At 42.2% G+C, this 24,001-nt stretch overlaps 3 protein-coding genes across 5 annotated transcripts; 2 read left to right on the forward strand and 1 right to left on the reverse strand.

Moving 5' to 3' along the window:
- The first annotated feature begins 2,297 nt into the window (after positions 1 to 2,297).
- Positions 2,298 to 8,294, forward strand: cdh27 (cadherin 27). Its single transcript, XM_037100172.1, has 15 exons — positions 2,298 to 2,465; positions 2,751 to 2,900; positions 3,131 to 3,272; positions 3,396 to 3,562; positions 3,894 to 4,025; positions 4,577 to 4,759; positions 4,954 to 5,258; positions 5,339 to 5,481; positions 6,039 to 6,263; positions 6,361 to 6,582; positions 6,682 to 6,803; positions 6,901 to 7,002; positions 7,166 to 7,213; positions 7,304 to 7,393; positions 7,506 to 8,294. Exons 1-15 carry the CDS (start codon positions 2,298 to 2,300, stop codon positions 7,710 to 7,712), a joined length of 2,406 nt encoding a protein of 801 aa, XP_036956067.1. The 3' UTR covers positions 7,713 to 8,294.
- LOC119021198 (protein LSM14 homolog B-like) lies at positions 7,824 to 10,438 on the reverse strand. Its single transcript, XM_037101291.1, has 8 exons — positions 10,213 to 10,438; positions 9,918 to 10,081; positions 9,651 to 9,780; positions 9,349 to 9,534; positions 9,159 to 9,236; positions 8,780 to 8,920; positions 8,545 to 8,671; positions 7,824 to 8,455 (listed from the first exon to the last, which is right to left on the reverse strand). The coding sequence occupies exons 1-8, from the start codon at positions 10,337 to 10,339 to the stop codon at positions 8,299 to 8,301; spliced, it is 1,110 nt and encodes a 369-aa protein (XP_036957186.1). The 5' UTR covers positions 10,340 to 10,438; the 3' UTR covers positions 7,824 to 8,298.
- A 531-nt stretch (positions 10,439 to 10,969) lies between these two features.
- taf4a (TAF4A RNA polymerase II, TATA box binding protein (TBP)-associated factor) lies at positions 10,970 to 23,306 on the forward strand. 3 transcript variants are annotated; one of them, XM_037101290.1, is made up of 16 exons: positions 10,970 to 12,095; positions 12,391 to 13,060; positions 13,416 to 13,549; positions 13,829 to 13,948; positions 15,710 to 15,799; positions 15,959 to 16,081; positions 16,264 to 16,353; positions 16,469 to 16,681; positions 16,848 to 16,989; positions 17,791 to 17,893; positions 18,400 to 18,569; positions 18,669 to 18,799; positions 18,988 to 19,113; positions 20,328 to 20,384; positions 20,476 to 20,598; positions 22,000 to 23,306. In XM_037101290.1, the coding sequence occupies exons 1-16, from the start codon at positions 12,057 to 12,059 to the stop codon at positions 22,159 to 22,161; spliced, it is 2,493 nt and encodes an 830-aa protein (XP_036957185.1). In that variant the 5' UTR covers positions 10,970 to 12,056; the 3' UTR covers positions 22,162 to 23,306. The 3 variants fall into 3 exon arrangements, with proteins under 3 accessions (XP_036957185.1, XP_036957184.1, XP_036957183.1); XM_037101289.1 differs by having other exon boundaries at positions 10,970 to 11,913; XM_037101288.1 differs by having other exon boundaries at positions 10,972 to 13,060.
- The last annotated feature ends 695 nt before the right edge of the window (positions 23,307 to 24,001 follow it).

The raw sequence follows: 24,001 nt of genomic DNA on the forward strand, positions 1-24,001 counted from the left end.
GTGTAGAGCAGAGAGGGCAGGGTCTTCCTTCGCTCAAATGTCCCAGAAGCCAGTCCTCAAACAGTCGGAGGTGGATGTGCTGAACAAGCATCATGCTCTGGTTCTTCCTCCTGGTATGTAAAAACACTGATTTCGATTCTCTCTGAACTTTATGTCACCTATGACGTTATGTCATTCATAGATGCCAGTTAATTAAATTCTGTCTTACTCCAACAGGAAGACATTTTTTTTGTTATCTGTAAAGTTTGTCACATTTTTACCTTTGATTATGTACCAGTTTGCAAGATGTTGATTATTATCGGAATATCAGTCTCTTATTGACAGCACTCTGTTGGTCTGTGAGTTTCAAAGAAATACCTTCCAGTTGGTGTTTCCGTGTTTATTGAACAACAGATATGGTTGCTTTGCTTTCGTTTTTGCTTCAGACACAGGAATGGACTGGTTGATTTGCACTAACTTGTGCTGCATGGCTGGTGAATGAGATCCTATCAAGTTTCAACAGAAGCATTTCCATTGAAAAAGATAATATCAAAGCAGGAAAAAAGGGTTGACTGGTTCAAACAGTTTTGTGGGAGGACCTCGCGAAAATTTAAGTTTAACATTTAACTGTCCCTGTGAAGCTTATTTCTCTCGAATTCTGAGCACAAATGTGTTAAAATCAGAGTTCGTCCACAAAAGCTGTGATCGACACGACACTGAAGGCGCATCATTGTAGTGAAATGAACATTTGGTTCTTGTGGACATTCGTGCTGTCAACATATCAACTGCACATGGGCACTGATGATCTAATGGGCATTTTTTAATAGTGACCAAGCCACACAATGCACTCATCATGCTGTTTAATCAGCATCTTGACATGGCACACCTGTCAAGGTAGATGGATTATCCTGACAAAGGAGAAGTGCTCATTAACATTGATTCAGACTAATTTGTGCTCAGATGAGAGACATACAGTTTATTTAATAAGACTAGTGCATTACCTGTAGGAAGCATGTATTACTACAGAAAAGTGTGAGGTTAAGTAGCTTTTTCATGGATGGCCAAATGAGGTTGTGTTTGAAGGTGGGACATCAGGGATATAATTGGCTGTTTTTGACTACTTTTGATTTTACCATTATATTTCACCTTAAATACTATTTACCTTGCCTTGTTTGGTGTCATTATTTTCAGCACAACCTCACATGTGTGACTGTACAGTTATTTTTTCATTTTGACATTCTGTATTAACACTATGGACCTAAAATCTCAAAATAACATAAAATCAGAGTAGGAAAAAGTTAGATTTTTTACTGTGAAAACTACAAATATGTTGTATTAGTTATGATACAAATATAAATAGTTGTTGCTAAATTTGTGCATAGGTTTTTGAAATTTACAAAGTTATATGTAACTATTTACATTTAAATGCAGACAATGCCTCAGGCTCAGGGCTCCTCAGCTCATTCCTGCCTGTTCCACATTCAGCAGTCTCCTCCTTGTTTTGACTCACAACACAAAAAACAACTACACTACACACTAATAACACTACACTAAACATTACATAACAAACTAACTATACACTCCAAACACGCTATATGTCACAAATCTCTCAACTCTCAAAACTCGCCATCTCTGTCGCTATCTAAATCACCGCCGGTGTCCCTCACACAACTTCCTGTTACTCAGCAACCAAACTTGCTGCTTGTGGACACTTTCATGACAAAAGCCCGTTTGTACCGTTTCTTCCTGCGCCAGACACAAAGCAAATGAGACGGCACTGTTTGCTAAAAAGCGTGGCAGACATCATTTACCCTAAGTCTGGTTTTGGATGTGCCAGTGCATCCGGTGCGTCCAGTCCGTCGACTTGGGAGGTGGGCCGTGTGGGTGGGTTAGCAGCTAGATACACACGAACATACACAGATTCCTATTCCACTTTGTTGTCCTCACATGTCCGGATCTATTCCGACCGGTCTCATTAGTCTACAATAGTCAGTTTAGATGCACAGGTATAAATCCGCTTGTTTCTTAAGGTGCGTCTTGGGCTTGATCTTTGCAGTGATTGGCTCTGCTGCGATCAGTCTGATCCTGATCTGCAGAGATATTTGAGGCACACATACACACAGACAGATAGAGATTCCTTGCTTTTATAGAGAGATATTTAAAAAGATACATTTTGCCCCACTTTGATAGTCTTTTTTTAATAGTCATGCCTGAGTGTACACTTCATAGAAACTTGTTCCCAAGCTATGCAGCACAAGTCAACAAGTCCATCCCAAAGTCCCCACCTGTCACCTTAACTGAACAGTCCTACTTTGCATATGACTCTCACTGTCAAGACTGTGTGCTTCGGGTTTGTCTTGCAGGGTCATTATTTGTTAAGTGCCGCGTGCTCAGAGCTGCTGAGCCGCCACAGACGGGCTTGGATCATCGACTCCATGAAGCTTGAAGAGGAGCATCCAGGACCCTTCCCGTATGAGCTTGGCAAGGTGAGAATAACATGGAGTCAGGAAAACTAGTCAAAGATTGTGTCAGCAAATAATTAAGCCAGTTGACAGCCGTTGTGATAAACACAGTTACCAGTCATTACATTCGAACCAACAGCTCTCGAGACAACATTTAATTGTTTGTCTTTGTCTGTCATCCATGTCATTTTCTCCAGTCTTTACCACTTCCATCAAAATGTAGATCATGTTTTCATCATATAAATGACGCATGCAAGTCTCACGCTCCCCAAAGCTGACTGTAAAGTGTGCTGTGGTGTTGTGCTGTAGATAAATATTGAACGGGAATACCTAATCTACTTTGACATCTATGGGGAAGGAGTGGAAAAGGAGCCAAAAGAAGTCCTCTCCATTGATAAAAACACTGGCATTATGTACGTCCACAAGCCTGTCGACTTCGAGGAGAAACAAGTGCTTAAGGTTTGACACAACAAACACTATGCATACCAACATGTTATTTACACCGCTTTATGCTTCTGCACGCTGATTAAGTGCAGAAGCACAGTCTGTCTTATAGTCACCGGGAATGCCTTCATGAGCATCGACAATAAGCACACAGAAAGTGCTCTGAATAGTTGTCAGTGAGTATGTATGGGTTGTTTAAAAGCACATACTGTGACTAACTTTGAATCATATATTTCAATCTGTAGCTGACACTTGAGGCCAGAAAAACAGATTTTTCAATTGACACCAAATTAGGAATTGAGATCAGCATAATCGACATCAATGACAACCCACCGCGCTTCTCGCAAGATCGGTATGAAATCAGCATCCTTGAGAACATGGTACAAGGTAAAGAATACAATAAACCATATCGCTCTCTCTCTCTCTTTATTTTTTTTTCACCTGTAATGTTACTGATTAGGTCTATTAAGTACACTTCTGAATGTGTCACATTTTGTCTCTTCCCATCAGGTGACACTGTCATGACAGTTTCGGCCAATGACAGAGACCAGGCTGGGACGACAAATTCAACGGTCCACTATGCACTCAAATCATTCTTTCCAAAACCTCCACACACTGAATTCTTTGTTGATCAGAAGTTTGGAGTGATCTCTTTCAAAGGATGTTTGGATTATCAGGCAAGAGAGCACAAGATGTGGTGTTTATGCAAATGCATACAGCATGCTCGCTCTGAGCGCTGTCTGGTTTAGATGTTTAAAAATGATCCATATGTGAAGTGCTGTCAGGTAACCTGCAGGCTGAGTTAAGCGAGTAGTTCATCTCCTTTTTGAGTCTCAGTGACACAAGATCTGTTGCGTCACATTCAATAGATATATCTTTAATGTAAAAGGTATACCTGTAGTCAAAACAACACATTTAGAGGAGTAAATATTGTGCAAAAAAAATGAAAAACAAAAAAGACTGAGCTGGGTTATAGGAAGAAAACTTTCTTTATTTGCTTATATTAAGGTGGCTGACACCTTTACACTGCTGGTGGAGGCCAAGGACCTTGGTGAAGTAGTCAGTCTGTCCAGTTCAACCACCATTGTCATTAATGTCAAGGACGGCAACAACCACCCCCCAACCATCCGTGGACAGACAGTAGGTTCATTCTGACACTTTCTTAACATCACAGAGACTTCGGCTGATCAAACAGGTCTTACACAGTTATTATGTGACAAGAAAAATACATGTTATCACACGGAAGACAACAGACTTTAAAAATCGGTGCTTATCCAGTTGATTTGTCATAAACAACAACCGACACTTGTCGCCTCAAAATAAACCACGGTGAAAAATGAGCCACATTTATGAAAGTTCACTCAAAAAGGAAATTTCAGTCAATATCTACTCACCCTCATACCGACGGAAAGTTTTTTCTTCTGGAGCTTCACAATATTTTTTTCTGGAGCCATTATATTGTTTTCTTTCAGTTGTTTTCTTACATTTTAAACCAAGTCACCATCTACTGTGTTTTTAGGAGAATTTTGCAGTGAAGCACTAGAAATGATGATGATAACTTTCCGTTGGCATGGGAGTGGAAAGATAATGACTGAGCGCAGGCTGTGTACTCGTGCCATACAGTGTACAGTACAATGAACAGTATTCTACAGCTTGTCCTCTTACCTCTGCACCCTGGGTTCATGCAATAGGGCTCTGGCAAAGTAAAAGAACACAAGAGTGGAATTTCTCCCCTGCGGCTGCACGTGACGGACAAAGACACCTTGTACAGCACGGCATGGAGGGCCAAGTACAGCATACAGGGAGACGAGGGGGAGCACTTCAAGATAGAAACAGACCCAGTTACTAATGATGGGATCCTGACAGTAGTGAAGGTAAGTGCTGTTTGGCTGCATGCTTCATTACAGTAACGCCCGCCTGTAGTCTGACATGTAATTACCACACACCCATATGTCACAGTGTGTCTGTTCCCACAACAAGTTGACATGTTGAGATTCTGTGCTTTGCAATGTGTAACACACGTATAACACATGCAGTGCAACATAATGTAACTACAGTACGATCTCAGCCTTTAGACTTTGAGGAGGGAACACAGAGGCAGCTGTCCATCTCAGTGGAGAATGAGGTGCCATATTTCTACTGTAAAGTGAAGAAAAAGACGTACACGGATCTTTGGGACATTGAGACTGATGATCCAGATGCAGGTCATCCTCAGTCTATAAAAGTCCTCATTGAGGTCGAAGACACAAACGACCCCCCGGAGTTCAGAGTCGCTGTCATAGATGTCGCGCTGGCGGAGGACACACCCCCTGGAGCCTGGGTGGACACAGTGGCTGCTGTCGATCCCGACTCCAGACCCACGAAAAAAATTCAGTGAGTGGGATGTTTATTCCAACATGTTCCAGCTCTCATCTGAGACCTGCTATCATAGATTCAACGGTGTTTCCCCACAGGTACGGGGTAGGAAGCGATCCTGCTCGCTGGGTGAAGGTGGACCCCCTCACGGGTAACATCACAACAGTCAGGACACTCGACAGAGAATCTCCTTATGTTGTCAACGGTGTCTACACCATTTTAGTGTATGCGGTTGAGGAAGGTGAGTGTTGCTCTTTGCGTGGACAAACATCAAATATTTAAGATTTTGTTGGATGAAGTTAAGTTAAGGCTCGTGGACGAATGCTTTTCCAGTGGACAAAATGTGGTCAAGTACCCGTTATGGTTCCCTTTGGTTCCCTTTATGTTTTTTGCTCCTGCCCCTCAAACATTATGAGTCCACCACTGGTCAGGTGGTTGGGACTTGGTGGCATCTAGTGGTGAGGTGGCAGACTGCAACCTGAATATCCCTCGGCTCACCCTGCCCTTTCCTCGCTGCCGTGTTGGTGTTTGGCCACAACAAACCTGACAGGCCCTCTCTTGAGCCGGCTTTGAGTCTGTGCATTCTGGGCTACTGCATAAACATGGCCGACTCTGTAGATATAAACGGCTCATACTAAGAAAACACAACAAGTCATCGTTTCAAATGATTATACAGAAATACATTAATTATAAATGTTACATTCCAATTCTGCCAACAGTTACGCTAAATCCTTGACACAGGACCTTTAACTGTTGTCTCCACTGTTTGTGATGCTGTATTTGATCTACCTTGGACAGGTAACCCACCTTTGACGGGCACGGCCACCCTAAACATCCATGTGAAAGACCTTAACGACAACGTGCCTCAGCTCAATTTGACCTCTGTGGATGTGTGTGTGTCTGATGGCCCCACAACCACCAGCATTGCAGCCTTCGACCTGGATGGAGAGCCCTACGGAGGGCCTTTCTCCTTCAAACTGCTCGGGGACGTCAAAGGAAAATGGAAACTGAAACCCTCACATGGTAGAAACAGTTGTTATATCATGATATATTGGAGCAAACATTTAAAAAACAAAACAAAAAACAACCATCTAATTTAGTAATTTTTTTCCCCCCACAGGGTACACAGCTGGCCTGGTGAAAGAGCCCAGTGTTCACGTCGGAATACACACACTTGTTTTGAACATCTCTAGCAAACAGGGAGAATATGCCATTTACGACATCAGGGTGACCGTGTGTAGCTGCTCTGTAGAACCCAACTGTACAAGCAGCCGAAACATCAGAACACAAGCTGGGCCCGTTGCTATCATCATAATGCTTGCCCCACTGCTTTTAGTCCTACGTAAGAAATTGAATCATCGCCTGCAGTCAGTGTCAGAGACAGCGTACATTGTTATATGTGCAGTTGCAAGTTGAATTTTGCCCTCTCTGTCGCTCACAGTTCTGCTGCTGCTGTTAGTCAAAGTCAATTGCAAGAAAAAGTTCACCCCTCTGAAGATCAGTGACTTCCCCGAGGACAAGGTCCTCCATTTCAACACTGAGGGACCAGGGACAGACTGCGAGGTCACTACTCAGAGACTTTCACAAGAAACACTTATACATTTTCAGATTTTCCTTCATGCAACGATCAGTAACTGTTTTCTTTTTCTTTTCTTTCAAGCCACTCAAAAGTGCCTCGATGGTGTCAACTATTAGGACGCAAAATGATCTATCTGATTGGCAAAATGGACATGGAATGCAACAAGGACAGGTTCTGACAAAGGTGGGGACAGGTGGACGTGACATGGACAACATTCTTTTAAAACCGCTTGTAAAAATCAAAGATGGCCATTTGGAATGCGTTGACATGCTCTATAATACAACTGTTCACGTTGCTCCATTCATTTGGCATTATATTAATTTTTCACCATTTCCACCAATATCAGATGAACCAGAATTCTCTGACAGCCAGTGCCTACCATAACACCAACCAGGTAGAGTAACAGTCATTTGGTTTATATGATTTAGTTTGAGATAACAGCTGAATAAACTCTTGGTCTTGGTGTGAATTTTTGTGTTTACAGGCCAAGGACTCGCTGACCTCAGTGAGTTTCCTCTCAAGAAGGAACTCAAGATTCACATCAAATGCAACTCTCCCAGCCCTGCTTCATCGGGTTGGTAGTGCACTTACTTTATTATAACGTCTACTGCATGCATAAGGCACTACGAGTGCGTGCAGCGTCAGCAGCAGTAAAATAAGTTCTAATTTTCCGCTCCAACCTACAGAGGATGTTGTCGCTCTGGGAGACAGACAATCTGCCAGACTCTCCACCTCACTGCTACGCAGATGAAGGGAATTTGGACAATGTCTCAGAGCTGGAGAGCATCAGCATGCCTGATGAGGATGACTTATTTCAGAGGGCTCTAGAAGACTTGGGCGACAAGTTCAACCAACTGGCTTCCATCTGCATGACACCAAATCTACAAAACTGAACATTTGTTCTTGAGCAGGAAAATCAATTTTTAAATTTCGTACAGGCTTTGTTTTTATAGCTTTTTGATGGTAAAATGTTTGGAATGAAAAAAATGCAGAGATGCAAGGTATTCGGTTAATTATATATTATTTAATAGCAACTGTTAAAGTCCTCCACAGTTTTAATTTTACATGCAAGGAAAACAAACAAAAAAACAAAACAGTACAGCTGTCCTCCAGAAGTATTTTGGAGTTACATTTGGACAGTTGGACAAGAATTCAACACATTCAGGAAAACAAAAATGACATGCAGCTGGCTTGTCAAAAGACAAATTCCATAATGCATTTTACCAAAATTACAGATAAATAAATGTGTTTCTAGCATACAGCTGCATGATTAAAAATAAATTTATCTCCCATTTCATAACAGTTCAAAAAGTACAAAATTCCCACAAATGCATGTTTGGGAAAAAAAAAAAATATATAACTTTGCTTCAAGTGCTTCAAATAGGGGGAAAAAGGGGAGGTACTCTTTTAAATAAGTAGAAAACTACAATATTTACAAAACTGTTAACAAAAAAGACAAAGAAAAAAAAAAAAAAGCCTTCACACCCTTCCACTTCCAATTTTTGGAAGGGGTCGCTGCTCAGTGGTGCTCTGCCCTCCGCGACCTCGGCCCCTGAATCCTCTGCCTCTCAGGAACCGGCCGGGCACTCCAAAAGTCTCCATGTTCAGCTTTTTCTCCTCGGCCCAGGTGGTTCTCCTGAGGGTAGCAAATGTTACTCAACTAAAATTGTAGACTTTAAAAAACAGACCCCTGAAGTAACAGGACAAGTAATGACACATCATAACCTGGGCTTCAGGTCCGACGAGATGTTGTCAAAGAAGCATTTGGCTTTGTCGTAGTATTTATCACCCAGAGTCTCCTCCTCATGTGTACCCTGGCTGTCCTGGGCCTCCCCGGACTCCACCTTTTCAACTGCAGCAATTCATAAAAAACAAAACATGTACATGTACCCCTTAAAAGTTGCATCATACAATGATATTTGATCTGAAATACAAAAAAACCCCAAAAAAACAAACATACCTACAACCTCCTTTGTGAGATCATCTTTAAACTGAGCATTTGCCGTTTCAAAATCAAAATCTGACTCAAACTGCAAGGTTGTGGCCGTGGGATTTTTCACAAGAAGCTGGCCTCTGCTTCTGTTTCTGGATCTACGATTGCCTGTGCAACGGAAAGAGATACAACACATTAGCTGTTAAACAACTGGTACAGCAACCATTTAGAACAGGTTCATCTGGTCTCGGATATTTACTCTTGTAATCCTTTTCTGAGACACGTATGAGTGATACTCTCTTTTGCTGAACTTCTGCCCTCTTCAGATGTTTGACAGCCCAAACAGTGAAGAATACAGACATTGCTAAGCTGTCAGTAAATGGCTTTCAGTGTGCTTTTGTGAGACCTTGTTTTTGCCTTTGTTTCTGGTTCTCAGTGCCTTGGCCTTGAATCTTGGCTGAACTCGGCTGAGATGGTGCCCGGCCTGAAACATAAATTGATTATTTTCATAATTAGGGTTAGTTGGAGAAAATAGAAGTGTTGTAAGAAAAGGAAAATGTGGGATTTTTCCTCTTTAGGGGCCACTGTTAACTTACTGGCGGGTACATTCTCCTTCTGAACCAGTGAACCAGCCCTTCCAGAGCGCTGGGTTGGACGGGCCGGCTGTTTGCCCTGCAGCTGGGTCGGAGTCTTGCCTCTTTTCTGGGCAGCACCGGCCAATGGCACAGTCTGCACAGCCTGCTCAACCATGGGGGCTCTTCTGCCTGGGATGCCATGAAGCCCTATGAGTTAGGGGGACAGGAACCAAGATTGCGGGGCCTGATCAACTACAGATACATGTGAGAAACAGCTCCAGACAGACTATAGTGCTGGAGAAAAGTAAATGTAGTGAATGTACCCAAGTTCAGTGCTGCATTGTACTGCTGGTTGAGTAGAGAACTCGCAGCCAGCTGGCTGTAGGTGGGCATCATGTCCCTGTATGGACTCCAGCGTGGGTGATACCCGGCAGAGGAGCTGCCGACAGATGACTAAATTCACAAACATTAAGACAAAAGGAACTTGTTTATCGGCAGTGAGAACTATGACTCTGGATCAACACCAAGTGCACCTACAAAAGCGAAAACTGATCCGAGTTCAGTGAGCCAAATCTCCCGGAGTCACACACCTGGACAATAGCAGGGTCACAGGGCAGTCCATGGTGTGGCTTTGGAGGCTCAGACACAGTGATGTCTTTGATGTCACTTCCTCTGAAGACTATGTATTCAAAAATTTTATCCTTGGGTGGCACCGGTCTGTCTGTGTGCCGGTCCTCTGTCCCATAGGAAATGACTGAAAATAAAAGTTAATTAGACAAAAATATATATATAAATAAAATAAATATCAAAATGAATATCAATATAAAAATCATATTTTTTTTTCCACAATTAAAGAGAGGAGAGGAAAAACCCACGTCAGCCTACCTTTGGCTAAAGCAACCGTGGACCTATCAGTGTCGACAGAGGACAGTATCCCCTCATACCGGATCTGTGCCTTGGATATCAGGCTTATCTTGCTGCCGATGTAAGGGGTTCCTCCTCCAGCACTCATGCTCGCGCTGAAAATGTCTTTTCTGCCTGAAAATTAGCGACTGTGTCTCCGAGCGATGACCACGGCAACAGACACAGGCCAAAGAAGCAACGTGCACGATTAGCGCACACCTGTGCGCTTTATAAGATTGCCAGTGACGCAGCTCTTTGCTGTCAGCTCACCTGCGCGTATAATGGGGTCGGTTTGTTTAGCCTGCCGGCGCACACCGCCAGGAACAAAGTAACCTGTTGGAAAAATCAGACAAACACACGGCCTGACAACAAAGTAGCAGCAGACGAGAGACGCAAGCAAAATAAAACAAAACAAAACAAAAAATAACTAAAACAAAAAACCTTCTATTTTATTTCCTTGACTATGTGATTTTGTGCATTTTAATTAGGATTAATCTCTCCTACTTATCGAAAGTGAATCTTATCTGGAATGAAAAAAGAAAATGAATCATATCACCATATTATGTTGAACTATCCAAGATCGTGACGCTATGGCCAACTGTAAACAACTGAAAATAAAATAGGAAAATTACGAAATGTCAGTTTGAATTTTTTTTTTTAAACTGTTTAAAGAGTTTGACAACTATTTCAAGTTGCCATTTTACAATATTATCATATGTACAGTTTTTTGTCGTTGCAAAATTGACCTTATATGACCTGTTTGTCCTATGTAATGCGATAAAATCAGTTTGTTTGTAAGGGCTCCTTTGCACTACTCAAAATACTTATTAGATATATTTGTGTTTTGCTTGAGCGTTCATTCTGTGACATATCTGAAATGTTGAGTAGTTTAGGCTGTACTAAATTGAGAGAGAACTTCCATAAAAAAAGGACCATGCATTCCTTACAACTGTGAAAAATGTTGGAAAAACTGAACCAGAAAAAGTAGTTTATCATAGTCAAAGGGAACTTTGGAATAAAGTAGTCTGAATAGGCCAACAATAGGCTACGCTTGGATTACTATTTAAAACATTTTTTTTATGTAGTAAAAGTCAAACACTTTAAGTTTGTATTGTGCACTTATCTATAAGTCAGAGCACGTGAGAGTTAAACCACACTAAATCCTGCTGACAGCTCAGTACAATGTTTCCTCTCTAACAGGAGGGTGGGGCGCCCTCAAACGCCTCTTTACAACAGCAACTTCACTCGCTGGCCGAAACACTTCTGCAGCCATCTTGCACAGCACATCGAGCGTGCTTAAACTCTGAAATTTGGTGTGTTCGCTTGTTGTAAACCTCGATTTTAGTCTACTAAGAGACGCACGGTTCAATTCTGAAGCGGAAAAGTGATCGTAATGGCATTAACACGCCGGCGACGATTTGATATTTGATGAAAACATTTCGTCTCCGGTACGATGTTGTTCCGTCTCATGCATCCCCTGGAATGACAGCCGAAGCCATTGGTACCGCCTTTTAGAATGTGGATCAGCCAATCACGGCTCGCCGAGGTCCCTGACCAGAGCGGTTTAGTTGTTGTGCGCACGCGCGTATCAGTTGGTAAGTACCTCACTTCTCACAAGCTCGCAGGAGTGTGAAGATGGCGGTTGGCTCCGGGCCGCTGGATGATCCTTTTTCACACACAGAGGTGAATAAAGCGGTAGTTTGTCATCCCGTACAGTCTGTAGAGGCACAACTGTTGTTCTTATGTCACAACAACCACTGGGGTAGGCACGAGGCAGCCGGTAATTACATAGCTATAGTTCCGGGACAAGGGGGTAGCGCGAGCTAATGTCCAGCTGGACTTGGTCAAGACGGTTGCTGAAGCAGGTACGCTGTAACTACTAATGTTGTTTTCCTCTTTGTCTCTCTGAGTTTACACGACAAGCAAGCGCCGGGGCTGACAGAGAAAACAGTAGTTGTGTTAGAGTCCTGTCCCATCACACTGGAGATTGTTTGTGCTCCTTTTAAACAAGTTGGAGCGCAGGGGGTCTCACCATAACAAGGTCCCTATGGTTCTACTATTATGGATGCATCGACGGCCAGCACGGTCTCCAGCACGGGACACAACCCTGGCACACCACTTGTTGTTAGTGACGGTGTAACTTCTCTCCCCACTCACCAGGGGAAAGTAAGCTCATGCTCAGCGCAGATTTTCAATGGGAGCCAAACTATGAACTCGCACACTTCGGGAAGCGCTGCCCCTCTCGTAGGGACGACTGTGACAAGTGGAGTCGGTAACTGCAGCAGCGCCGCGGCATCTGTCACAGCTGTCACCAGTGGACCAGTGATGTCTAAAGTTGTGGCCGGTGCGATAACGCCCCCCTCGACTAACAGTGTCATTCAGACGCCTCTCATGAACTCCAGTGTTGTCGTCTCAGCTCAGCCTGTCAGCCAGGCTGCAGGACCCGCCGTGACACTCGTCAGGCCGCCTATGCAAAGCACCGCGGGGTCCGGGGCGACTCTGAATGGGAACAATATTGCGAGCCCTGCTTTTGTGGCCAGTACAACAGGTCAGACAGGTATCACCGTTCAAACCCCGCTTGTAAACAGTAGCCAGTCTCCCAACTCGGTGTCTGTGAGCGCAGGGTCGCACATAATCAAGGCAGAGCCACCCACAACAATAATACAGTCAGCGCCGCAGCCCGCTGTCATTCCCAGCGCACCCCGGGTTCCGGTGACGGTGGCTGCCGGTCCAGGCGGGATCCGAGCCTCGACGCCTCAGATGTTGGCCCCAAGGCTCCCCCAGACCTCCCCTGGACAGCCCAGTATACATAACATCCAGCTCCCGCCGGGTGAGTTAAATCACAACTTTTTTAATGTATGTGCACATACAGTTATTCCCACACTTGACTGATTCACCACAATGGTTTCATTTTCAGTGACCACATTTGAATAACTGTAAAAACAAACATTTAGAGATTGTTTCCTTATTGATCATTGATGATCCTGTACAGAGCACAGAGAAAGCAGTGTCTGCCCATAACAGACAGATCATTTGAATTACACTAAACCTATGATCCGTTATGATCGATCATGACTACTTACATGAAATCATCCTGTTAACACTCAACAGTAGTTTTTTAGGTGATAAAAGAACATGATATTAAAGTTGTCTCTTTTTGTGACACATTTTGTGACTTGTGCCAGGGATGGTGCTTGTACGCAGTGAGAGTGGACAGCTGCTGATGATTCCTCAGCAGACTCTGGCCCAGATGCAGGCGCAGGCGCAGGGGGGCTTAGCACCTCGGCCAGCTACACCAACAAACATGCCTCCTGGCCAGGTAAGATTGCACAGTCTTTTCTAGGAATAAGACAATCATAGTATCTCACCCATGCCTTCCTGTCTACAGCTCAGGGAAACACCTGTTGAGTAGAATATTGGATATATTTGAGCTCATGTCTATAAAGTAAAGTAGTGTGCTTGTGTGTTATTGTATAGTGTTATTAATCTTCATTAGCGGCGAGGACACATACCAGTTTATTTATTTGTTTAGATGTAATGTTCTGGTCTGATGGAACTGGCTGTTGCTCAGCATCCCATGCTTTGTGTCTCCCCTCAGGCTCCTGGAAACACCATCATCAGCAGACAGGTGGCACCCAGTACCACCATCCGTCAGGGTTGTCCAGCTCCAACGTCCCTCACTGCGACCACCACACTTCACAGGCCCCCTGTCCTTCAGGTAACCCCACTGTTGGTGTCGAACCATTACTGAGTATGCTCAGATTACTTGGTGACCTGCAAAAGCTGCAGACTGAAGGATGATACAATGATTACCATTTGAAATTAGGTCAGCATAATATTATACTGTAGTACACACCAATATTACAAGTTTATGTTTCAAAGTAACACTAGAAGGATCTCATATATGCATTTGTCAACAATGAAAAGAATGCAAGTTGTCATTTTCTGAGGATGTGTTGTTTATTCTGATGTATTTTAATACAGATTTTTTTTAATTGCCTGGGTTTATTAGTAATCCTCATTGTTGCTTTTTGGGTCTACTACAGTGGAGTTAAAAGATTTGAAAGAATTACATACATTAAAAAAGATATATTCTATAAATGCCAGCAGGCAGAGGTCTTAGGAGATACTGGACTCTTCTCCATTAGGTGCAAAATAGATGGGAAAGCAAAATTCATGTATGTTTGTAACTGTAAAAAAGTGAACATTTCTATGCACCTACATGGATCTCTATGGCATGCGATTTTTTTACTAAAGTTGAAATGTAGTGTTCTAGAGGAATATAACACAAGAATTTCAAAAGTTACTCATATGCAATTTAGGTTCCCTTCCAAAAACATGGAACTGCAAATATGAAATTAGCAAAGTTTTTGCACAGTGGAGTGCTGACTTCTTTAGTAATATCTTAAAACCAACACATTTAAGAAGTGCACCTGTTTGCTCTCAGGAACCTGAAGTGTGATGCACTTGATCAACTTTGAAACTGCTCTAACCAAGTCTCTCTCATGATGACCTGAAATGTGCATTGTGGTCATGCCCAAAAGTACAGGCTTTTTGGACCAGGATTCATGATTATATTTTAGAGATAGCGGGGATAGACTACAAACTCTGTCCCGAACTATACATATTGGGGAACCCTAAAGCCATCAACCACATGGTAAAACCTTTAGCTAACTGGGTACAGACAAGCATCATGATTGGCAAACAGATGATAATGAGAAAGTGGAAAGATGCTGTGGGCCCATTATTTCAGGAGTGGGTCTCAGAACTGGGAAAGGTGGCAGCATTTGAGAAAATCTCATATAGTCTGATGAATGAGGTAGAGAAGTATAATGATAAATGGGGAAAGTTTTTGAAATTTCACTCATTACACGGGACCTGATAGGCTCATTTTCATTTCATTTTTTTTCTTTGTTTGTTTTTTCTTTCTTTTTTTCTTCTCATTACTTCCCCAATTTTCTATTGTCAACTTGTATTTTATTCACCTGTGTCAACCCTTGTTTCAATGAATCTACTCGTGATGTAGGTGTGTATGTATGTATATACGGGTGTGTGTATGTATACACATGTCTTTCCCTTTTTGGAGGATTTGCAATATTTATCATCATGATGGCGATGGCGCTTCACAAATGAGCACATGGACATAATGTGGATTTCAATGTTTAAAGATTATGGATCCTCATGTGACAGTGGTACAGTGGACATTGGACTAACTTTATGCTAAAGTCTCTACTTCAGTCACATCAACACTGCCTTGGGCTCTATGTTTTGTTCTGTTGTATTTGTTGTGTTTCTGTTGGGTCAAGGTGCCCACTGTTTGTTTGTTTTTTTTGTTGTTGTTGTTTTGTTTGTTGGTGGTCGTGTAAAAACAAAACATAATAAAAATTTAAGTCATAAAAAATGATGACTTGAAATGTGTGTTGTGAAATGAATCAACAAACTAAGTAACATGTTATGATGATGATATCTGTTTTCTTAGAGCTCAGTTGGGGCTCCAGTACCAGGAATGACCCCCAGGACCATCAGCCAAACAGCTGGGACCACAGTTACCTCAGTAACAGTGAGCAAAGTGAGTTGTGCTAAGCTCAGAGGAATCAGGTAGAGCTTGGAGTCTACTGTAGAGTTCATGACAATCATTCTTAAGTAGAAAGACAGTATCATTATTATTTATATGATAATTGTTTTATACAATTTGTTAATAATCTGAATGTTCTGTTTCTCTTGACAGGAGACATTGGAGAATGTGAAGAAATGTAAGAGCTTCCTGTCTACACTGATCAAGCTGGCATCCACAGGGAAACAGTCTACAGAGACTGCAGCCAGTGTGAGAGAGCTGGTCAAGGACCTGCTGGTGAGAGAACCGTACACACAGGAGACACACACAAACACGCTATATTTATACATGTTTCAAGTTTAGCAAGGTTGTTGACAAATGAATGCTGAAGGAAACCCAGCTGACCTTTATAGTCGAAAATCCTCAGCCAAGAGAAGCATCTCTCACTCCCAGCTCTATATGCCTCTATGTTGTACTAGGAAGGCAAACTGGAAGCAGAGGAATTCACCAGCAGATTATACAAAGAGCTAAACTCCTCACCCCAACCTTACCTTGTGCCTTTCCTCAAGGTAAGAAAGCTTATATTCTGTAAAATGTCTTTGATATTGTCTGGGCCACAGCAAACACTATCTCATCTTTAAAACTCATATCTGTAGTGTTCATCCACCTTCTTGTGTTCTGTAGAGAAGCCTCCCAGCCTTGAGACAGCTCACCCCAGACTCAGCAGTCTTCATCCAGCAGAGTCAGCTCCCCCAGCTGGCATCAGCTCCGGCCTCCTCCACTTCATCCACCCCCAGCACGGTGGTCCTGGGCAGCCCAGCCCCCCGCCTCACTGCTCCAGTCAGCAGGCCCCAGCTCCAGCCAGGAGTTAGCAAACCAGGACAGTCATCCTCACTGGTAATCCGATTAATTAATTCTCAAAAATTTAACTCACATCTATAACTTAAATCTATAAAATCTGGAAATAAAATCAAATATATCTTTGCAAATGTTTTGATTTTTCTCTACATACATGCCACTCTGCTCATAATTACATCATTTGATTTTGATTTCACCCTTGCAGGTTCTCCAGCCTCAGCCGCAGAGAGCAATGCTGAGACCTCAGGTAACCTTACCGACGCCCCCCATGGTGACTCTCAGGAATCAGGCCCCTGGTCGCATCATGCTTGGACAGCAACAGGTTCAGCTGAAAGAGCTGCAGCCAGGTGAGAATGTCAGTCTGATACCACTTTCCACCAAAATTAGCGGGTCTACACAGGTTTTGACCTCATTCCCACTTCCTGAAGGCAAGGCAGCCCGTCCGTGATTTTTATCTGATGCATCACATTGTACACCACGGACGTCATGTTTCACGTCACAACTATGCTAGTACCAGAAAAGAAAACAACATTAGACCCAGTGAGAAAGAAGCATCTGTAAAATGGTGTATTCTGTCTTTTGGGTGTCACAACCCCCGTTTATGACTCATTTCACTATCAGAATTTGCACCATTTGGTCCAGTTACATTTCAGAAGTCTAGTACAGCCGCACAACAAATTATTTTACCCCTCCTCAAGTTAATCCAGTGCTAAACCGGAAATTAGCTGTCTTGGGCAGCAATCCAGGTATTTTCATAAGTTGAACTTTTTGGTCTTCAAAACACCACTGTGCAGCTTTCATAGGATTGATGATGCGCCATCGATTTGCATGGTTGAATTTGGTGTGTTCACTCAGTTCTTACGTTAAGATCAAAGCTGAGCCAAGCTGAGGAGACAACCCGGGTCAATGACTCTGCAGTATATGCAGGTTTTTTTCTCCCTAGCTTGGCTCGGCTTTGATCTAAATGTAAGTGTCAATTCAGAGTTTACAAATTCCCATTGCACGCAAAATTCTGTTCCTTTCCAGGTTTAAGTGGGATTTTTTTTTTACCAGTGGAAAAGGGTTATAATAACAGCATCTGTCTGTGCCTGTGTGTGTCTTTCTTTGGAGGACCCAGACTATATATTGTGATTTTGTGTCTCTGCTAGTTCCGGTGAGGCCAGAGTCATCACCTGTTCCCAAACAAGTCTTCGCTGCAGCTTTGACCCCGGCTCAAAGGAACAAACTGAAAGAGGCGGGTGGCACTTTCAAGTAAGACTAGAGTTTTACAATAAATGTTACCTAATCACATGGATTTTCATGTTAGCATCATCTGTAGGTAGAAATTTTACTTTTAGGAAGTTTTCTAACTTGTCCAGCATTATGAAAATTAAGGTTTTTATAATGTCATTGTCATCATACCTTTATAGCTTCAAAAATATGTAGCTGGACAAATGAATCTCATATAGTCATTATTTTCCAAGTTTCAATGCTACTGATGTCTTACCTCAGTTTTGTCATACAATATTAAGGACTAACAGGTTAAGTGACTTGAAATCCATTATCAACAATGCATTGCTCAGCTGGAAAATTTTGGTCCTGTTCCACTTGACATGCACCACCCTCATACCAGGTTCACAACATTATGACGACGCAGAACATTGCACTGTAATGAGATGAACAATGTTATTCACTTCACCTATTCGTTCTTAAAAATGTTGTTTTTGATGAGTTGATTTCATGAACTTGGGTTTGCCTAACTGCATTTATGTTTGCAGAGATGATGACGATATCAATGACGTGGCCTCCATGGCTGGAGTGAACCTGTCAGAGGAAAGTGCTAATATCCTGGCAACCAATTCTGGATTGGTGGGAGCGGTGACACATTCATGTAAGGACGAGGCTTTTCTCTCCTGTGCTCTGCTGCAGAGGAGAATGCTGGAGATTGGTGAGACTCTTAAAACATTTTTGAAATGTAACATCACCCTGAATCCACCCACCTCCTTAAGCCTCACACGTCACGTCTTGCTGTATTTTTTTTCCCCAGGCAGGAGATACGGTGTGACAGACCTGGGTGCAGAGGTGGTGAACTACATCTCCCATGCTACACAGCAGCGGCTCCAGAACCTGCTGGAAAAAGTTTCCCAAGTAGCCCAGCATAAAAATGGCAATTTCAAGGTTTGTTTACAGTAATGTTATGGAGATACTCCACTACTTGTAGAGATATACCCCCAATGGTTAAACCAGATTGTTGCAGACACTAAAGAGTCTATTGTATAAGCAGTGTTCTTGTGATGAGATGACATACGTCTTAACGGAGTTCACTTTTATGCAGTCATTTCTTTTTGTAATGCGTCTGTCTGCAGGAGGATAACAAATACGAGCAGAGCAGTGATGTTCGTGCTCAGCTCAAGTTCTTTGAGCAGCTGGACCAGTTAGAAAAACAACGGAAGGAGGATGAGGAGAGAGAGATCCTCCTAAAGGCAGCTAAGGTACAGTGTCACTTTCCTCCTGTCTGTCCTACCCACTCTTCATCACATTTCTGCCCGAAAAACAGAACCCACCAAGTGTTTGTCTCCTTCTGCTATTGTTTTGTTGTTGTTACTGTCTTGAAAAAGACGCTCACCGCGTCGTCAGCCCCCAGTGGTCTTTCTGCCAGAAAACAGGATCCCTCCCCATGAGTGAGAGTCAGACAGGGTCCTTTTTACTGATGGCGATAATGTAATTATGTAATATAGAGCAAAAAACGTAATTTTGTCACTTTCAAGGATGCATGGTGGTCAGGATTTCAAACACAACACTTTATAACTTCATCTATATGAATATAAACAGTCGGTCGATAGGTGTTTAGGTTAAACAGGTGGACACGGAGGGAACACTTTGAAAAAAAAAAACACCTTTCAGATCAGCAGTGCCGGAGTGCTGCATGAGTTGACACATGAGTGCGGCTTTACAATGGTGGGGAATTGATTAACCTTCGCTGCACCAATAATGCTGTGTCTCTGTGTGAAAAATGCTACTGACAGTCATCCATATGATGTGCCATAAGGGCTATTTGTAAAAATTCTAATTGTATTTGAAGATAATGTGGTAGCTTTGTGATGGTGTGTTCAGCCTCTATTTAATGTTCCATTATCCTCGAGCTAAAGTTTGACAAAAGGTCGCCCGCGATTAATTTTGACTTACCCGCAGGATACCTTAAGACCCGTTAAGATTTAACTCGAGCAGCGTCCAACAAATGTACTCTGTGATTTATCAGATGGCACTGAGAGCAATTTATATCACTGAATTAAATTCCAGTTGGTACCTGACATTAAGAACAAAATGATGCATGGATTTAATAAATCATCTGGAAATAACAAAAGAAGGTTGTAAAAACGTATTCATTCAACATTTGGGCAGTATAAACACTTATACAGTGTTAAGCTATACTTAAACATTATTGTTCGAAATGTAAATATTGATGGCTATAGGACTATTCAGTGGTCTACAGGCTACGCCAAAGTAAATAGTTGATGTAAACTCTGCTTTTCAGACTCAGAAAGAGTTCCATGTCATTCTAATTTGTAGATATTCATAAAGACTGGACCTCATTCATTTTCAAACACCTGCAAAGTCCACAGTATCTCTCGTCCTACACAACCTGGGCCTCAGCGTACCTTCTGCAAACATCAGTTATTAATATATTTTGCTTTTGGCCTTGCAGTCTCGAGCTCGGCAAGAGGACCCAGAGCAGCTGCGCCTGAAACAGAAGGCGAAAGAGGTAGGATAAAGAAAGACAACTTGTCTTTGTTCTCTGGATGTTTTACGCACTTTGTGCTTGATTACTGTGTTGTTATGTGTGTATTGCCCAGATGCAGCAGCAGGAGCTGGCTCAGATGAGGCAGAGGGAGGCCAACCTGACGGCTCTGGCAGCCATTGGTCCCAGGAAGAAGAGGAAGATTCTGGATTCTCCATCTTCCTCTACTGCAGCTGAGGTAACTGAAAACAAAATATATTCCCCATATAGTCATGCTTATCCTAGGGCAGCTGTCTATAACCTCTGTCCTACCTGTCATCTGTATGGCACGCAAAATGTGACTCACACTTCAAAATATAGTGTATATATATATGTATATATAGAGACAGTATAAAAGATTTTTTTTACAGAAATAGAAATGTTCAACAGTCAGTTCTTCTCTCTGGTTGATTTGGTCACAAGCTGTCACTGATGCACATGTTCACACAGCTCATGCTAACCTGACAGGAACCTGCTGCCAGTCATCTGTGCTGTCACATATCTAGAGAAAATAATAAAATGACGCAACTCATTAGTTGTGGCAGAGTACACCGCAGTACTCATGTGCACAGTCAGCTGACTCTTGTAATTACAAATCACATATGAAAAAAGGCACCTGTCACTTTCAGTCAGTTCGCTGAGACAATGTAACAAACCTTTACTGACCTTGCTGCAGCTGCCAGTTGTGCTTGATCCCACCTGCTACACGTCGCTGTTACTGGTTGAGTTAATTAATTTCTGCCTCGACCACAGTCTCTCATCTCTTTCTGGATTTTTCCTCCCCATCAGTGATGACTCTCTTTGACTTGTTCTGTCCATATACATCATTTATGCATGTGATGGTTTCTGCTCCGTTTTATTCTTATTATTTGTTTTTCTCCACACTGAATCTCTTATTGATGTTTGGATTCACTGGGTAGCAATTACATGAGCAGAGCCTGATCAAGTTTACTGCAATCAATGGCTCTGTGTGCTTTCTTTTTTGACTGTCATTCATTCATTTCATTTGACTGAAATTCATAACTTATTTTTTTTCTTCTTCTTCGTCTTCTCTATATGAACTCTGGGTCTATTTACCGACTATAATTTCAGCAACACCAATAAAAAGCAGATAATATAAAATTCTAGATATTTGGCCGATGATTTGTTTATCACTAAGAAATACTTTGTATGTTTTACTATACATCTATTTAAGAGCTATATATATATAATATATAAACACACACACATATACACACATCAAAATATTGTTTCTAGTTTGTGACCATGAGTTATTTGGAGGTGACCCTCGAAGTCAACTGAGGAACAGTTTGAAAAAGCCCTCTTGCCATTGTAGCAGCTATGCTAACATCTTGAGGAGCTGCCATTGTTGTTTTCAAACAAAGCTGCACTTGCCTTGCAGGTTGTCACATCTAAATCATACCTTTAACTGTCATCATAGGACACAGATACATAACATTTCGGTCATTTCACTTGAAGGGTAGTGTGTTTGTATTGTTGTATTGGTGCTTCTTAAATCTTAGGTTTACTCTTCCAGCCTCTCCACCAAATGTCACATGCCCCTCCGCTGTCTCACCCTCCCCCATCTCTCATGTTGCAGGGATCAGGATCAGGCCCCTCTGTGTCTGGTGCTGGTTCATCAGGCTCCAGACCCACAAGGCAGCGCATCACGCGTGTCAACCTCAGGGACCTGCTCTTCTGTTTGGAGAATGAGAGATTTACCAGTCGCTCCCATTTCCTCTACAAGGGCTTTCTCAAATAGGCTTGATGTCAAAGACAACGAAGAGGAGAGAGGAGAGAGAAGACAGACGGGGATGAAGTGGGTGGAGAGACAACAGCTCCCACCACAGGGAGAGTTTAAAAGACTCTTATAAATGAAGAGGAGGGGGGCAGTGACTTGGCACATTTTAAGGTATTTCAGTTATACAGTAACGTGAACTACAATAGTAGCCATATTGGATGGCCTCTCTACCTCTCTCCTCAAATAATGCCTATTTTCTTTCAGAGCAGTCGTGGACTACAGTCCATTTATTTACCCTGTACAACTTGTTTTTTAAGAAAGTGCAAAAAATGTGTTTTCTGAGGGAGGGTTTTTGTGCGAACAAATGACTTAAAGTATGCCCCGTCACACAGTACAGTTTATCTTCTGATTAGTCGTGTGCGTTAGGCTTTGAAGCAATGGAAATCAACACTTTTGTTTTAATAGACTACCAATAATTATACTGAATGATGATTTTTATGTTTGTTTTGTCAACTGAATTAGTTTGAACTCCAGACTGTGTAACCTACTGAGTTGCCTTCCTAACTACGAATAAGCCATATAGCCATCCTGAAGCAATTAACCCTTCTGTAACTCATGAAGCAGTAGCTCCATCACTTCATTTGATTTTTGTTTTTTTCAGCATATTTATTTACTAAACTCAAGCTTAAATTAATGTTTAGTTATTTATTTAATTTCATGTGACACCTCAGTTGTTTTATGTAGCTTAGATTCAAAACAAAATGCATTTACATGCATAGTTTGTTTAAAATGTGTGAAGAGAGGTGTGTTCTTTGTTTTAAATCTGTTCAATTGTTCTTTTAAAAATTAGTGTAACATGTATTGATTTCTCAAACTTTGGCAGGTTTCAGAAGGCTGTAAACCTGTATCGCTATACCAAACATACATCTCCTGGAAGCTGATTTCTATTTTTATAGCTGCCCATCAACACACATTTTTACTCTTTTAATAGTGACTGACAGTGTCCTCTGGCAAATCAAACTGGAGCCTCTTTCTGTATATTTGTAAATGTTACACCTAAAGTTTTACACACAGTTTTGTATAGAATTGAGAATTTACCCTTACAGCATAAAGAAAAACACATTTTCTCTATTGAAAAGTTTGAATAAATGATGATTTTACAGTAAGGGGGCTCTGTTGTATTTCATCGTCTCGCACTAGGTGGCAGCATTGCATTATTAAAACACGTGTGTGCTGCATGTGGCACTCAGGATATTGAGGCTTTGTAGGTGAATGAGCTGAATGCCTTTAATTCCTTCTTACTCTACCTGTTCACAGATAATTCCACTTAATCCTCTAACATCTGCAAAGCCACATGTAGTACACTGTGTGTGTGTCCCTTGGGTCTACATAGGTGTGTATCAAGCACAATTCCCCTGAGCAGTACACACAGAATGAGACACACTCACACACAGTCTGCTACCAGTCTGTGCTGTTCTTTGTTGGGGGTGTCTTGTTTGAGTCCGTCTCCATTATCAGCCCAACACACGGCGCACTGGCAACAGCTGCAACATCATCTGCGAACATTCACAACAAGCATTGACTCGAAATAATTAGGCCATTGTGCCACTGGGACGGAAGCCTGATGTTACAATGATTGCGAGCAGCTTTTGTATCTGTGTCCACCAAAGAGGAACAATAAGTGTATATTTGGAGCTATCAGCGGTGATGAGCCACCATTTCCATTCTGTTTAAAAGTACATCTGGGAGCCACTAGGTGGCAATAGCTCATTTTACCAAATTAGAGGACTCTCCTGTAGCTCACATGGACTGGACCCGCAGCTTCTTCTTTATACTCCATGTTACCCGGCTACGTTTGGCT

Source organism: Acanthopagrus latus, chromosome 6, assembly GCF_904848185.1.
Source record: "Acanthopagrus latus isolate v.2019 chromosome 6, fAcaLat1.1, whole genome shotgun sequence".
NCBI lineage: Eukaryota > Metazoa > Chordata > Actinopteri > Spariformes > Sparidae > Acanthopagrus > Acanthopagrus latus.

What these genes read in the sequence shown, in the direction of transcription:
- LOC119021198 (XM_037101291.1), bottom strand. Translation starts at nt 10,339, where the DNA reads ATGAGTGCTGGAGGAGGAACCCCTTACATCGGCAGCAAGATAAGCCTG. An exon ending in GTGACCCTGCTATTGTCCAG is followed by an intron (nt 9,781 to 9,917) that starts GTGTGTGACTCC and finishes TTGTGAATTTAG; the next exon opens with TCATCTGTCGGCAGCTCCTC. An exon ending in GAAGGAGAATGTACCCGCCA is followed by an intron (nt 9,237 to 9,348) that starts GTAAGTTAACAG and finishes TTTATGTTTCAG; the next exon opens with GCCGGGCACCATCTCAGCCG.
- taf4a (XM_037101288.1), top strand. Translation starts at nt 12,292, where the DNA reads ATGGATGCATCGACGGCCAGCACGGTCTCCAGCACGGGACACAACCCT. An exon ending in AGCTGGTCAAGGACCTGCTG is followed by an intron (nt 16,082 to 16,263) that starts GTGAGAGAACCG and finishes ATGTTGTACTAG; the next exon opens with GAAGGCAAACTGGAAGCAGA. An exon ending in ACCTTGTGCCTTTCCTCAAG is followed by an intron (nt 16,354 to 16,468) that starts GTAAGAAAGCTT and finishes TGTGTTCTGTAG; the next exon opens with AGAAGCCTCCCAGCCTTGAG.
- cdh27 (XM_037100172.1), top strand. Translation starts at nt 2,298, where the DNA reads ATGACTCTCACTGTCAAGACTGTGTGCTTCGGGTTTGTCTTGCAGGGT. An exon ending in CCCACTGCTTTTAGTCCTAC is followed by an intron (nt 6,583 to 6,681) that starts GTAAGAAATTGA and finishes TGTCGCTCACAG; the next exon opens with TTCTGCTGCTGCTGTTAGTC. An exon ending in CCTACCATAACACCAACCAG is followed by an intron (nt 7,214 to 7,303) that starts GTAGAGTAACAG and finishes TTGTGTTTACAG; the next exon opens with GCCAAGGACTCGCTGACCTC.